Genomic DNA, 15918 nt, shown 5'->3' with positions numbered 1-15918 from the left:
TACATAAATACAATACCTTTCTTGTTGCCAAATTTGACTGATTATGCACAGAGAAATTGATGTGCCAAATAGAGTGATATTTGGTCAATTCTCCTTGGACTTTGAGTGATGGTTCACACTTCACCTCAGCAAACTAGTCTCAAGTGACATAATGTTCTTTGGTCAAAATACTCTGCTTTCCCGTCACGAAAATTCTCTTCATTTGACCACATACTAACAGTGTATAGTGACAGGGATGTGATGGACGTCCGATTTTTCTTTGTTTCTTTAGAAGCATCCATAGGGAATTCTTGCTTTCCATGTGAAGATAAAAACTAAGCGTAGCAACCATAGAAGTGATATTCTTCTAAGCCTGCAAATGTTTTGAATTGCTATATATCATTCTGATGTACCTGCTAATACACTCAGGTATCAAGAAGAAAGCCGGGGTAGAATAAACCATTCAGAAAAGGGAGATGGATGTCCAGCAACTATGTAAAATGCATTCTGTAACTGAGTTATTGTGTAACATCCAGCATTCTGTGTAATAATTTTAGACCCCATGCTGTAACATCCAACGGCTACTTAGTTAGTCAGCAAGCTATCCTTTTCCTAGTAAAACTGGGTTGCCATTCTTATTCCTTGTCCATGGATTGAAACTATGGGTTAAATCCATAAATGGCATATGGTTTGGATTGGTCTGGGTGGAAAACGCATGTAGTTTGGTTTGGTTTGGATGCTAGCTTAATTATTTTGGTTTGGTTTGGTTTGGTTGCTGGAGGTGTAGTCATATGGTTTGGGCTGGGTTTAGTTTGGATGTCAAACTATTCCCAGGTTTACCCAGAACAGATTACCCCTGTAGTCCAAAAGTCATGTATCTCGGTGGGTGTTGTCTTTTCCCCTTCGCCGATCGATTCACAATTTGTACTAACGAGCATGGTTTTTAATAGTGTTATAGCATGCTTTAGAAGAGGTCCTGCGCTAAGTTTTTCTTTTATCTAAACACATGAGCAAATATTTTAAATAGCTCGATATAGCACCGCTATAGCATTTAGAAGAGGTCCGCTGCTAAGAGGCTTAGTGCGCTATTTAAAACTTTGCTGACGAGTCTGAGTTTCCCTTCTGATTTCTTTGGTATGATCGAGAGATGCATTAGGAACAGCAGCGTCTGTGTCGCAGAGGTAGATCCAGGGTCACAGTGTGGGGCTGAGCTAATAAGCAATATATAAGTATGCAACAAAAGGATCGGAAGAGAAAAGCAAGACATTAATAGCACGATTCATGGTCCTACTAATAAATAGCATCGATTACATCTAAGTTGAATGACTGTCCAAACCAAAGAGATATACAAGTTCATTAAAGTTTAATTACAACATGAGCTAATCGATGTTTCAGAACTACACATAGCATTACTACTTTCGACTCGACTCATGGGACCGGAGCGTGGATGAATCCGCCGTCTGTCGTGATGGTCATGAAGTCGCGGGCGTTGTCAGCCTGCATTTGTAGCGTTGTGTCCATCTCACTGTTGGACGGTTGATATTTGAGGTAGAACTGCCCCGAGGTACGAAGGACATCTTGATGGATGATTTCTGCAAACTCCGACTGGATGCGGAAGAATTCTTGTCGGATGTCCGTGTCCTGGATTGCCGCCAAGCTTGCGGCCCAATCTTTGAGATTATTTGGTAGCAGAAGGTGATTATGGTCCCGTACGATCGCCCGCATGTGATGGAGGGCGTAGTAGGCATCCTTCTGACCGCCAGGCGGCTGCTTGACGCAGGGGAACGTCGTATTGTGGGTGAACACGTGCCTGCCGTACCTACGAGCTGGCCTCTTAAAGGTGCCTCCAGATGCGGCGTAGCCGGGGAGAGCATCATCAAGAACTTTCTTGATATTTGTGTAGTCTATCTTGGAGTCACGGTCCGGGTCGAAATACGTGGCCATGGAATATTTCGGGCTTAAGGGGATGAGTGTGCAATGTGTGTCACTGCACAGAACACGGAATGTTAGAAAAAAAAGAACGATCGAAATCTAAGAAATCATATGTTACGGGGCGGTTAGGGGATGACTTACTCGGGAAAGTAAGGCACGAGGAAGTTATCCTTATCTGGGTTTGCCAGAATGACGCCTTCGAGGTGTGAACTCGCGACTTGCCGGTCCCCAGCGCTGCCCAAGATCTTGGCACGCATGTAGAAGGGGTCGACTATCACAATGTCCGGGGTCTTGTCTCTAATGATCCGCATCTCCATACTCAGCGAAAACAGCCGAACGAAGGTGTAGTGCAGCGGATGAAGGTTAAACATAGCAAAGATGTCATCAAACCGCAGGACGATCGTACCCCCGACGGCGCTATCCACAAAGCCCTTGCCCTCTGGCACCTTGGCCACGAAAACCGGGTATGCCTCATCATTCTCTCTGAGACGCCGCTTCTCCAAAGAAAGAACACTGTCATGCAGACTCCGCATAGCACCGGTTGCAGCATTGAGCATATTTGTCGATAGCATCGCCCTACCCGCCACATGCACCCTCCTCGAGATATCCTTAGGTGAAGGTGGCCCGTCCTGAGCACGGATCGTACTCGGTGCCGGCTGGCTCGCACCGGCGCCCTTGTTAGTCTTTCGTTTCCGTCCCTTCTTCCTGATCTGCTGTAATGGGATCGAGTTCTGCTCACAGACCGCCTTCTTGAGCGTGTTGGGGCTGATAATATTTCGCACCTCAGCTATCTGAGGCTCGGTGAAGGCGGCAGCTGGAGGCGTCTCCTGAGAACTGAACGCCAGACGACGCCTGTTGCAATCGGGTTTCTCCGCCGTACCAGCTAGAACGCGGTCGTCTTTTTCAGGGTTGGGTTCTTGAGAAGGAGGCCCGCAGAACTCGTCACCGTACCCATGTTCGGCAAAGTACTTATCGACGTTGGTAAATGTACCGTCGTCGTTGTCGTCGTCGTCCGGATCCTGTGCCATATGCATGTCCGGATCCTGTGCCATAGGGATGTCCGGCATGTCCGGTAGCGTTGCGGCGTTCTTGCCATGGCTTGGCGCTGGCACGACTGGCGGTCTTGTCTGTGGGGTGGTGTCCCTCGCCCCCAAACGAATCTGGCTCTTCGGCCAAAGCAGGGGCCAGCTTACGCATGCGCTGAGGGTCATCACATCATCTTCGTCGGCCCCAGCGGGTCGAATCGGAGGTAACAACTCGTCGCAGCCTGACAGCACCCGAACCAGTTCAACCCTATACAAGGTGGGTGGCATCGGATTACCGTGGAACACGCGGTTGCCCGGTTGAACGATTCTGCCCTTGGTGACATCGACCAACTCGCCGCCCATGAAGTGCAGGAGAGTGCAAGGAACATCGGCGGCGCCCTGCGAAAACATGTAGGGCGTCAGGGATGCCCAGTCAAAGGCAAGGAGATGAAGTCATCGGCCGAGAGGCTTAGTTACCGTGATGCCGTCGAGCTCGGCTAATGTCGAGGCACCGCCAACGGCGGACGTGCAACTGACGGAGGGGCCGCTTGCTGGCGAGGTGCCGGCCGGCGTACACCCGGGTGCATTAAGCTCCAATGCCCATGCCGGCGCCGGAGACACGAATACCGCCTCCGCCGGAGACACCAATGGCGCCTTCTGCGCATTGTGCGAGTTGCTGGCCGTGAAGCTGGGAACCGGGGGAGGCCCCTGTTGGCCGCCCGCAATCCACGTCGTCAGCCCCTGAATCAAGGTAGGCACCATGGCGGTGAGCGTCGTTCCCAGTTGTTGTTGCACTTGCTCTTGGACAATCTCCGGAATCCGCGCCACTTGTGCCTTGAGTTCTTGAACCTCGCACGACTGGCTTTCCGAGCTGGTCTTTTTCTCCTTTCGCCCACCAGCGGTATAGTATGACGACCATTTTGTGGACAAGCCGTTGCCGGCCACACGACCAGCTGACGACGGCTTACTGAGCTTATCCTTGTTTTTCATTACGTTCAACGCCCTATTTAAAGGGGTGTCAAAAGGGGAGCTCTGAGACGACCCCGCGCTACTGCTTTCAGCCTCCTGCGGAAGGAATGTGAACCATTTAGAAATTTGGCTTCATTAATTAGAATGCAACCATATGGAGCTAATTACGCGGGGTGTATTCCTTACCAGAACAAGCTCAAGCGCCCTGGTCTTCGGATCCGTGGTAAGCTCCTTTGTTACCGGGTCCTCCTTGTACCGGGCCCTGACAAAGTTCCTGGTCTGCTTGTCACAGAATTTCTCGAAGCGGGGCGGTAGGCCTTGCTCGGCACGCTCCGCGTCCTCCTTGTCCCATATAGGCTCCGCCACTCTGTAACCGCCGGGACCGAGTTGGTGGACCCCTAAGTTCAACTGCCGCATTTCTTTCCCCCACTGACTTGATTCGGAGGTTGCGCTGCTCTCGCACTTGATCTTGAACTCCTTGTAGTCATCTTCGCTGATCAAAGGATATTTCGCCTTGATCTTCTCATAAATATCACCTTTTTTAATCATTGCCTTCACCGTGCTTCTCCAAGTAGACAGGGCCATGCTCATCCTCGTGAGGGCGGCACTGTTCACTTCATTCCCTGAGAGGTGTTTGTTTGCAAAGTCAACGGGGAACTTGCAGCTTCGTGAAGAGGAGGCTGCGCAAATTCCCTCGGTCCTTATGCCTTAGGTTCTCGGTGTTGATCGAGACGGTGCTCCGGAGAATGCACCCGAGCTGAACTGAGTACCCCTTGACTACTTGTTTGGGCGCCGTTGGATGCCCGTCGGAGTTCACTTCAGTAAATTCCTCCTTGACGGTGCCGAGCACGCTCGGGCGCCGGTCCTTCCGTTGCCTCTTCGGTTGGCTGCCATCTGTGCGTGCGCCGCCATCATCAGTGGTGGCATCCTCCCCGACGCCACTAGGGGTTGTGTAGTCAGGATCGGTGTCTTCTGCGGCGTCCTCATAGCGGCGAGGTTCTTCCTACAGCTCCTGGGACAGCTCCCAGAATTGCTTGCCGCCCGAACCACCGGCCTCATCGTTGTGGGCCATGTTTCGCTCTAAATAGGAAAAAAGTTTGGTCAAAAAGTTGGTTATTGTCAAGGAACAAGATCGTGGTCTCATCATTTAGGGTTTGTCGACACCGAGGCATCCTAAAAGCTAAGCTTTTATCATTTAGGGTTTGTCGACGCCGAGGCACCCTAAAAGCCTAAGCGTACACCATTTAGGTTCTCATCGACACCGAGGCACCCTAAAAGCTAAGCTGGGAAGGAGAATTCTAAGTTGGGCCTAATCACTTGGCTCTATTGCCACCTATGGTTTAATGCAGCAAGAATAAAGGGGCAGTTGATCCTACTTAATTAAGTACTAAGACCCCGGCCCATGCATTAGTCACAAGTACCCCATATGTCCTATTTTTAGCAAAGTCATGCTAAAATTCACGGAAAATTTTAGCATGACCTTTGCTGAAAATAGGACATATGGAGTACCCGAATTTGCCGGAACGGAAGTTAATTGACATTCCAGCAAACTCAAGGGCCTCTCGGGGTACCTGCAAAATCATCACGACACGATGGTCGGAGACAAAACCCAACAAACTAGCAAAGTTACTGACGTGTTTACAGAAATTGTTTTCTGTAAAAGATGACCATCATCTTTACAAGTCTTTCTCAATGTGATCAATTGATGGATCAACACGTAAAACATGTCCAATAACAGTTCTGAACTCCTGCCAAACAGTAAAACTGAACACAACATATGATCATCTTTACAAGCCTAACAGTTCTTTACAAACACGTAAAACATGTGATCATCTTTACAAGCCTAACAGTTCTGAACTCCTACCAAAACTGAACACAACATATACCAAGGAAAATCAACACTTCTAGATTCATATCAGACTAACAGCCAACACTGCATAACAGTTCTGAACTTCTGCCAAAGCTGAACACAACATATACCAAGGGAAATCGACAGTTTGGGGTCACAGTTTGCCCCCAAATGGACAGTTAACAGAAAGAAAAAATAATAATACTTGCATGTTCAAAGAAAAGCACAAGAACTTTATAGCCCCTTTTCTACTTTCTTTTATTCCATAGGTGAGCAAGAAACTTTGGTCTTGTAGTTACAGTCCTACAGAACAAAGCTAACATAATTCTAGATGCCGCACATCATGTCCAGAAGATCAAAATGGCATAGGGGGCTGATGATTCAAGATACAATTGTGGAACAATCACAGCAGTAGTAGGAAAGTAGTAGTTCACAAAGATTATGTTTCAACTAGTGTGTTAGAAGGCTGGTATATGCAACTAGGGTGTTAGTATCTTTAGTGGAGTATACAATGCAGAACCAGGCACAGAGAATTATACAGTATTAGTTTGGAAAAGAATGAAGCTGCCATCCTTTTTATTAACCTATTAAGCTTATTATTTGGTCACAGAAAGTAGTACTACTTCCACTACTAAAGTACAACAATAGAATAAACTGTGCATGTGTACTTGGTAGCTCACTCACATTACCAGTTCACTTACAAAAATAGCACTATAGTGTTCCCTCGCACATTTGTACTAGCATATAGAGATTTTCGAATACCAGAGGAGTAGGAGCAGAACATGTATACCAGAGGAGTAGGAGCAGCACTATATGTGGACTTACTCGATCAGCAAACAAACTCTCCTTCTTACTGGTCTTGAAAAGCGCCAACTGAAACTCCTCCTGCACCACGTCAACGCACAAGCATCACAATTCAGGTTATTCATCACTCATCATATAGTACTGCATTATCTGAATCGATGAGAATAGTATGAAATCAATGCTTTCCATACCAAGGTTGTGTGTAATCATCTTTCACACTTATCTACAAGACCACAACAGTTGCCGATAATTACCAACTCCTGACAGTTTCAGACTACAGCAGTTTCAGTTAACTGTTTTTTAGACTACAACAATTTCAATGAACTTGCAAGATGGAGCCAACAAGTAACAGTAAAGCACACATACTAAATGACATTGGAGAAATAAAAGACAACAGTACGGCAGCTCCAGCTACTTCGCATAGGTTCAAACAGATCCAAAAGTGTGTTTATGGGGTAAAGGGGATTATTATGCAGATTCAGACATGTAGGCTCCAACGAATTTATTGTGGTAATCAGGATAAATGCAGATAACAGTGCTATGCAACAAATTTAAGTCACATCAGCTGTCTACACAAAAGAACATAGTAGCATGCAGGGTCATCGCACAACAAGGCAGCAAATATTACATTTTACAGGAGATGAAGCATACTACAAACAGTGGCTAGAACTGCAGATTTACAAATTAAAGGACACAAACTCAAGCAAGCTTCCTGAACAATACCCTGACAGAAAACATAGGACAAGCAATGAATTTCTATAACTAGCAGAGATCATGTGCAGCTGCAGTGACTATCATTTGTATTCTTGTTGCTAAAACTTGCCAAGTTTATGTTTAGGTAAGGAGTAGAAAGAAGAGGAGCTCATTTGTCAGTGCTGCCTTGATTCAATGGAGCCTAAACTCCACAAATAGCAATTCATTTGTATTTGACATAAACAAGCCAATTCATTTGTATTCTCTTCTCTTCTCTGAATGCACTCCTCTCTCCACAAATTCAGAATCAACACTATAGTAGTAGCAGGTATCTTCTTGGCTTGTTGGCTTGTATGGAAGCTTGTGTTATTGCTTACTAAGGTACTGAACTGATCAGAACTTCAGAACAGTGAGCTTTACATACTAATTTCAGAGGGATTTGAACCTAATTTGACCTAAATTCGAGAGGGATTTGACCTAAACCTAGCAAAAGAGAGAAGAAGAGGGCATGGCCGGGAGGGAGGAGAGGAGGAAGAGAGGCAGAGGGAGGAGGGCAATGAAGATTACCTGACCACGATGAGGTGGTGGCCGGAGCGGAGACGACGGAGGGCGGAGACGACGAGCTTGGGGGAGGCGGGGATAGACGGCGGGGAGGTCGCGAGGTGCTCGGGCATCCTCTCCTGGTGGACGCGGGGGCGTCGTCGGGGACGAAGACGTCGACGCTGTGGATTTTGCCGCCGCGGGAGGCGATGCAGTCGGAGATCCGGGACGGTGAACTGCGCACGGAGGCCAGGGGAGTCAGTCAGGGGGAGGCGGGCTTACGGGCGGAGGAGGACGGGCGGAGGAGGAGGGGGGCTTACGGGCGGCGGCGCAGTGGGTCGGGTAGTGGGTCGGAGAGATGTGAGATTGGGAGAGAAGGACGAACGCGAGATGGACAACACACACAAGGGGGAAGGTTAGTAATGGCGCACCATCTAGGGGTGCGCCATTAGTAACTTTTTTTTTCTGATAGCAATGGCGCACCCCCTCTGGTGCGCCATTAGTAACTTTTTTTTTCTGATAGCAATGGCGCACCCTTCTCTGGTGCGCCATTAGTAACCTTTTTTTTCATTATTTTTTGTTGCATCTAATAATTTGTTTTTTTATCAAATTTATTATTTTCATGAGGACTAGAACAGAAGATATCATCAATTTTTTTTTAAAACTATCATCAAATTTGTTTTTTATTTTTAATTGAAGATATCATCAAATTTGTTATTTGAAAATATCATCAAATTTGTTATTTAAAAATATCATCAATATTGTTTTTGGATTTTTAGTTGCATTCATTTGTGAATTGGTAAAACATTTATGAATATGAAAAAATATCATCAAAATTTCAAAAAATATTCATGAATTCAAAAAGTGCCCATGAAATTTAAAAATATTCATGAGTTCAAAAAATATTAACAAATTCAGACTATGATTACAATCGAGAAATGAAGGCTAGAATTTAAATACAATCGATCTTAGCTAGCTATCTGTTCACAATCTTCTTGCCCTTATTTTTTGTAAATGGAGTTCTTCTCTTGAACGGACGTCCTTTAGGTAGGGTGGTCCTGCTTCTTCTTGTGGTGTATGCTGATACTTCATCGTCGTCGTCATGTTCCATCTTCGGGTCGCCGTACTTGTCGAAGTCTTGCTCATTGGCGACTCCATCCATTCCGATGATCTTCCTTTTGCCTCTCCTCACGACAACACGACTGGGCTTTGACGGGTCGGTAATGAAGAAGCATTGGTCCACTTGGGAAGCCAGTACCCATGGCTCATTTTTCGCGGTGACGTTCACGCCTGCGGTCTTGGATTTGGCTTCGGGTATAACCATGGTGGTGAAATACCGGTCTTCTTTTATGACGCTCTTGGCCCATCTGACACAGAACATCGGGACCTTCTCTCCAGCGTAGCTCAGCTCCCAGATCTCCTCGATCCTTCTGTAGTATCTGTCCTTGTCGTTACCGGTGTAGGATTCCATCGTTACCTCGGAGTTCTGATAACCATCGCTCTTCATGTCCTTGTCCTCGGTGTAGAATGTGTAGCCGTTGATATCGTACGCCTCATACGTCATCAGGTTGTGCTCGGCGCCCTGTGACAAGGCGAATATGAGTTGTTCTTCCGCGGAAGAATCCTCATGTAAAGGGTACGACAGAAGCTTCTGCTTGAACCAACGCGTGAAACATGAGTTGTGCTCTTTGATTATATCTCCGTCCGTCCTCTGTTGGCCTCGGTCATTGTACGTCTTCTCAATAAAGGTTTTGTGCTCTACCACCCAAGGATCGACCACGTCTATGTGTTGTAGCGCGACTAGGTTTGCTCTTTCAAAGTCGGCGAGTCGACCCTCGAAGTCGACATGCATTTCGCGGCGACCCTCACGGTGACCCCATCCAGCGAGCCTGCCGAGGTGCCTGTTGACGGGCAGACCAACGGGGTTCTCGATGCGTAGATAATTCATGCAGTAGGAGATGCACTCTTCGGTCAGAAAGCCCCTGGCTATGCTTCCCTCTAGACGTGACATGTTGCGAACGTATCCTTTGATGACACCATTCATCCTTTCGAACGGCATCATGCTGTGCAGGAACGTCGGCCCGAGTTGGATGATATCCTCCACGATATGGACCAGCAGATGCACCATAACGTCGAAGAATGTGGGCGGGAAGTACATCTCAAGCTCGCATAGTATCACCACGATCTCTTCATGTAGCCTTCTGAGTTGCCTCACGCCAACCGACTTCCGAGAGATGACGTCGAAAAAGTTGCATAGGCCAAATAGCGTTTCACGGACGTGCGCGTCCATGATCCCACGGATTGCAACTGGAAGTATCTGCGTCATCAGCACGTGACAATCGTGAGACTTCATCCCGCTGAACTTCTGCTTCGCTGAGTCTAGGTATCTGCTTATCTTCCCCGCGTAACCGTAAGGAAGTTTTACTCCTACGAGGCAGGTGAAAAACTGATCGATCTCCTCCGCGACGACTTTCCGTGTCCTGCTTCGCCTCATCATCATCATCATCATTAGCGTGAAACTCCTCCCTGATGCCCATTGATTTCAAGTCTGCCCTTGCTTTCGGCCCATCTTTGGTCCTCTCTGGCATGTTGAGCAGGGTACCAAGCAGACTCTCGCACACGTTCTTCGTGATATGCATGACATCAAGGCTGTGAGGCACACGGTGGATCTTCCAGTACGGCAAGTCCCAGAAAACAGACCTCGTTTTCCATACCTTCAGCAGCGGCTCTAGCGCCTTTCGCTTCTTTCCCGGCTCTGGCGCCTTTTGCTTCTTTCCCGGCAGTGGGCAATCTTTCCAATTTTTCAACAGCTCGTCTATTTCCTCGCCGCTCCTCGTACGCGGGCGTCTTCGGGGTTCGGTTTCACCATCGAACAGATCCTTGCGTTTCCTCCACGGGTCATCGTCGCGAAGCCACCTTCGATGTCCCATGAACACGGTTTTCGAAGACCCGGGATCTCTATATAGCTAGCGATACGTTGTGTCATCCATGCACCTGATGCATCCAGAAAATCCGTGGACCACCTGCCCCGCGAGATATCCGTAACCGAGATAGTCGTGCACCGTCGTGAGCAGTGCGGCTCTCATAGGGAAATATTCTTTCTCTGCGGCGTCCCACGTATTGGCTGGCGTTTTCCACAGCGTGTCTAGCTCCTCTTTCAGCAGCCCCAGATACAGATTGATGTCGTTCCCTAGTTGTTTCGGTCCTTCAATTAGCATACTCATGTGAATGTACTTCCTCTTCATGCACAACCGGGGGGGAAGGTTGTACATCCACACAAACACAGGCCAGGTGCTATGTGCGCTTCTCTGGCTACCAAACGGATTGACTCCATCGGTGCTCGCGCCCAGCACGATGTTCCTTGGATCCTTCCCAAATTCTGGGTGTTCGAAGTTCAACGCTTGCCACTGGCTCCCATCCTTAGGGTGACTCAGCATCTTGTCTTTTTTATTTATCTCCGGATCATTTGCGTCATCTTCTCGCTTCTTCTCCTCCCTATCCGCGTGCCAACGCAGGAGCTTTGCTACCTTAGGGTCCGCGAAATACCGCTGCAGACGAGGAGTGATCGGAAAGTACCACACCACTTTTCGAGGAGCTTTCTTCCTCTTCTTGTATCGAGTGACGCCGCACACCGGACATATGGTAGACTCCGCGTGCTCGTCCCGATAAATGATGCAATTGTTCATGCACACATGGTATTTCACGTGCGGTAAATCCAGAGGACACACGATTTTCTTCGCCTCCTCGAAACTGGTCGGGCACTTGTTCCTCTTGGAAAGACGTTCGTGCCAGAATGACATGTTCTCGTCGAAGCATGCGTCGGTCATTTTGTGTTTTACCTTCATCTCCAGAGCCATGAGCGTTACTTTCAGGCGGGTATCCTCGGGCATGCATCCTTCATACAATGGAGTAACCGCGTCTATCTCCAGTTGATCCAGCTTGGCTTTTTCTCGGGCGGCAGCTCTTGTGTTATCCATCTGCTTGAGAAGAAGCTCTTGAATATGAGGGTCCTGCACCCAGCCCATCGATGGTCCATCGTCGTCTGCTCCGCCGGCATCTTCATCTTCATGATCATGCCCTTCGTCTGCTCCGGCATCTTCCTCATCATCATGTCCGGCATCTTCTACATGATGACTGTGTACAGCATCACCGTCGTGATCATGTCCTAGAGATTCTTCGTCTTCTCGCCCGCCCGAGCCGCGGTGGTTGTCTTGCTGCCCTTCCTCATTTCTTGCCCGGCCCCCATGGACGACTTCATAGTCATCTTCATCACCTTGCCACCGATAGCCATCCATGAAACCACGCAAGAGCAGGTGGTCCCGCACCTGCCCGGAATCCGGGTCCGCAATAAGGCTCTTCAGCTTGCATCTTCGACACGGACATCTTATCTCCGTCTCGTTCTTTTGAAGCATCTCGGCCTTCGCGGAGCTCAAAAACCTATTCACGATGCCTTCGGTCATCGTGCGGACCATGGTCGCCTCCGGGGTAGAGCAAAACGATATTTTAGAACCAAGAAAAAAATATGGCATGACTTCCCCTAAAAATAGGACCAAAAAGAATGCATAGTGCCAAAATTCTCGCCGAAACGGAAATAAATCAACATTCCGGCAAAATATTGGCAACTATCGCATTTCAAATACCGGTACCTGCAAACACAAACATATATGCAACACCACAAACATATCCAACACCACAAACATACATAGATCTAGCTAGGCCATAAAAAGTGCATGTGCACGTTGTTGGAGGGAGAACAACATAAAGATGGCTTCCCCCTTACTTACCTATCAAAAAAGGTAATTTAACCACTTAATTTGGATGAATTTATGGTGCAAATGAGGTGAGGAGGAGGAGGCAGCCGAGACAAGCTTGGAGGAGGTGGAGAGAATGAAGTGGGGAAAATGAGTGGGTAGGTGTGGCTGTTCAAAATATCTAGCTGGTCCCAGGTTACTAATGGCGCACCACCTACAAATGCGCCATTAGTAACCCTGGTTACTAATGGCGCACCTGCTGGTGGTGCGCTATTAGTAGTTTTGCAAAAAAATAATAATAAAAAAATACACTAATGGCGCACCAGGGCACAGTGCGCCATTACTAGTTTATACACTGGTGCGCCATTAGTAGTTTTGCAAAAAAAAAAAAATATAGTAGTGGCGCACTATGAGGCTGGTGGCGCACTGTGCCCTGGTGCGCCATTAGTATGTTTGGAAAAATAATAATTTTTTTATTACTAAGGGCGCACCGTGTGTCTGGTGCGCCATTAGTGTCTTTCACACTAATGGCGCACTAGCACATGGTACGTCACTGCTATATAGTAGTGGCGCACCACATGTCTGGTGCGTCATTAGTGGCCATTTCATCAATAGCCCTTTTCCTAGTAGCGCGGTGGCCGGTAGGTGGAGAAGAAGGCCGTGATCCGCATGACAAAGAGGCGAGCTGTGCGTCATGTGCGGAGCAAGATCGGATCGCATGCAAGTAGATAGAATTCAAAGCCAGGAGTGTTTGACATCGGAGCCGAGCAATGAGCAGGACCTCCTCCGCCTCCTGCTCCAGTGTCCTTTGACGGTAGCATTTGCATACCATTTATTTCAAGCCTTTGGATCTACGTGCTTGCATGGAAGTAAATTCTATCCTGAAGATGACATGCGTGTCCTTGCAAATTGTTTTTCTCCATTTCTCCATCTAGATGACACGCGTGCTTAGCTTTTTCTCCATCTACTCCCTCCGTACCTAAATATAAGTCTTTGTAGATATTTCACTATGGACTACATACGGAGCAAAATAAGTGAACTGTACTCTAAAATGCATCTATATACATCCGTATGTGGTCCATAATGAAATATCTACAAAGACTTATATTTAGGAACGGAGGGAGTACGTGATAATATCTTTTTCTTCAAAAAAATACATGCTATTATCTGTTACACTTGAAAATACTTATTGTTGGGATGGATCTGCTCATGTACACTCCCTCCGTTCCTAAATATAAGTCTTTGTAGAGATTTCACTATGGACCACATATGGAGCAAAATGAATGAATCTACACTTTAAAATGCATCTATCTACATCCGTATGTGGTTCATAGTGGAATCTCTATAAAGACTTATATTTAGGAACGGAGGGAGTATGTTTTAAATCCTTCAAAAATTCCCGCAGCTACATGCGGGCTTTTATCTATTTAGGCATATGTCTCTATAATGATAGGCGGCGTGCAAATCATGTGCAATTTACTAGTATGTATTAGTACTAAAATTATATCGTCGTGCGTGCGTTGTCGTTTTGGCCGGTCTTATAGAAATGCATGCAACAAATTTGGCATATATGGAGTCTAATGGATCATGGCCTCACAATCATATCACCCGACCATTGGCCATCGGCTTCGCCTAAATATAAACATAATGCAACGCCGGCATATATCTCGATCAACACCAGCATTCGTCGTCTGTCACAACTCACAAAGAGAAATCGACAAGAAGATGGCCGCCAAGCGTGAGGCCAGCGTTGCCGGGCAGCTGCTCGTCGTCGCCCTCGTGGTGGTGGCGGCCCCATCATCCGTGCCGGTGGCCAGGGGGGAGGCGAAGGCCGCTTGCCTCAGCGAGTACTCCAAGCTCTGCGGCAAAGACGAGAAGAAGGACGCGGCGTGCGCCACCATGGTCGACAAGGCCTGCGGCACCGAGGCCAACAGCGTGGCCTTCATCGAGCGCTTGTTTGCCGAGCTCGCCACGGTCGGCCAAAAGAAGCGTGAATCAAACACCCAGCCCACGTCCGGGGGGCAGGATGCCCTGAACGGATCCGTCGACAAGCATGGCGGCTGCCCCGGCAACAAGACGGTCTATGCATTCTCCTCCCATTGCGCCGTGGACTGCGACATGGCATGCAAGGATCCTGCTTGCTCCGACCGCTGCTACATCGACTGCCCCTACACGGCCGCGAGGTTCGGCTACATCATGGCCACCCCGGCCAACAAGAAAGCCATAGGGGAAGACATGGATTGCTTCAAGCGTTGTGCAAAGGAAAAGGATGCCACGAATGACAAGTGCCTCGTTTCATGCAAGCTCATTTCTCCTGCCCTCGTCTCGGCCCCGCCCCATGGCGCTTGAAAATGCATTCATTTGTTCTACATTCATCTTCTCACATGTACTCATATCTGGACTCAAAGGAAAAAACATGTATTCATATCTCTCTCTCTCTCTTTTTCTCTGAGCCTCAACTCGCTTGTTTGAATTGCACCCGGAACGTCTCCCTCGCATTATGAAATGAGAGGATCTGTCTAACCTCGCATTACCATACATATATTTTCTAGAAAACAGTATGATTGAGCTAGCTAGGAGCAACCATCAGATATATATAGGTGAACGCACGTCATAATCATATTGTACTGTCCTGCATTTTCCTCACCTATCACTAATTTTCCTTACAAGAAACAATGAGATGTCCTTGCATGACTGTGTCTCGATTGTGCTCCATCAATCAACATGGAGACATTTCCATGTGAAGAACACATTGTCTGTACTGATTTTCCCTACAATAGGAGGTTATGTTTATGAAAAATAATCTTAGGAGTTCATTTTTTATTTCTCGAATCACCTGCTTATAGATTCTTTTCTTTTTGAGTAAATGATTAGGCCAAAAAGCCACTATTCTGAATATTAGTTCACATAATTTTATCTTACAAGCCTATTTTTTATAAGCACTATGGTGTTGTTCTTGTGTTAGGATGTCGGGTGTAAATGTTTCAGAGATCGCAAGCAATAATATGTCATTCGAGTTATCGAGGGACTGAACAATTATTTGGTCATGTTCTAATGATTTGTTCTTTTGCTATTTGTTTATTGGCACATATGCTAACTTTTAAATAAAAAACTCCACAGTTTCAGTATGATAATTGTTCACTTATACTTTTTGTTTTGTGATTCACCAGAAACTTATAATTTATACTTGAGCCCTTTTACGGTGATTGGGGCGGTACTGGGAGTACTTTCAAGTACTTACCCCTTCGATTTTTATTAGCCGTCCGATCTGGTGGGGGATTAAAAATGAATTAACTTAATTAGTTTAATCAGAGAAGGGCATAATGGTCCAGGGTAAAAAATATTTTTTCAACCGATCACGTCCACGACCAGAACC

At 47.1% G+C, this 15918-nt stretch overlaps 1 protein-coding gene across 1 annotated transcript; it reads left to right on the top strand.

Moving 5' to 3' along the window:
• Nucleotides 1–14213: 14213 nt before the first annotated feature.
• Nucleotides 14214–14971, top strand: LOC123048166 (uncharacterized). Its single transcript, XM_044471318.1, has one exon. The coding sequence runs from the start codon at nt 14268–14270 to the stop codon at nt 14889–14891; it is 624 nt and encodes a 207-aa protein (XP_044327253.1). The 5' UTR covers nt 14214–14267; the 3' UTR covers nt 14892–14971.
• Nucleotides 14972–15918: the final 947 nt, after the last annotated feature.

The sequence above is a fragment of the Triticum aestivum genome, chromosome 2D (assembly GCF_018294505.1).
Source record: "Triticum aestivum cultivar Chinese Spring chromosome 2D, IWGSC CS RefSeq v2.1, whole genome shotgun sequence".
Taxonomy (NCBI): Eukaryota; Viridiplantae; Streptophyta; class Magnoliopsida; order Poales; family Poaceae; genus Triticum; species Triticum aestivum.
The sequence above is the reverse complement of the archived record's forward strand: the minus strand, read 5'-3'. Positions and strand labels throughout refer to the sequence as shown.

Excerpts from the sequence above, each read along its gene's own strand:
- LOC123048166 (XM_044471318.1), top strand. The coding sequence starts at position 14,268 with ATGGCCGCCAAGCGTGAGGCCAGCGTTGCCGGGCAGCTGCTCGTCGTC.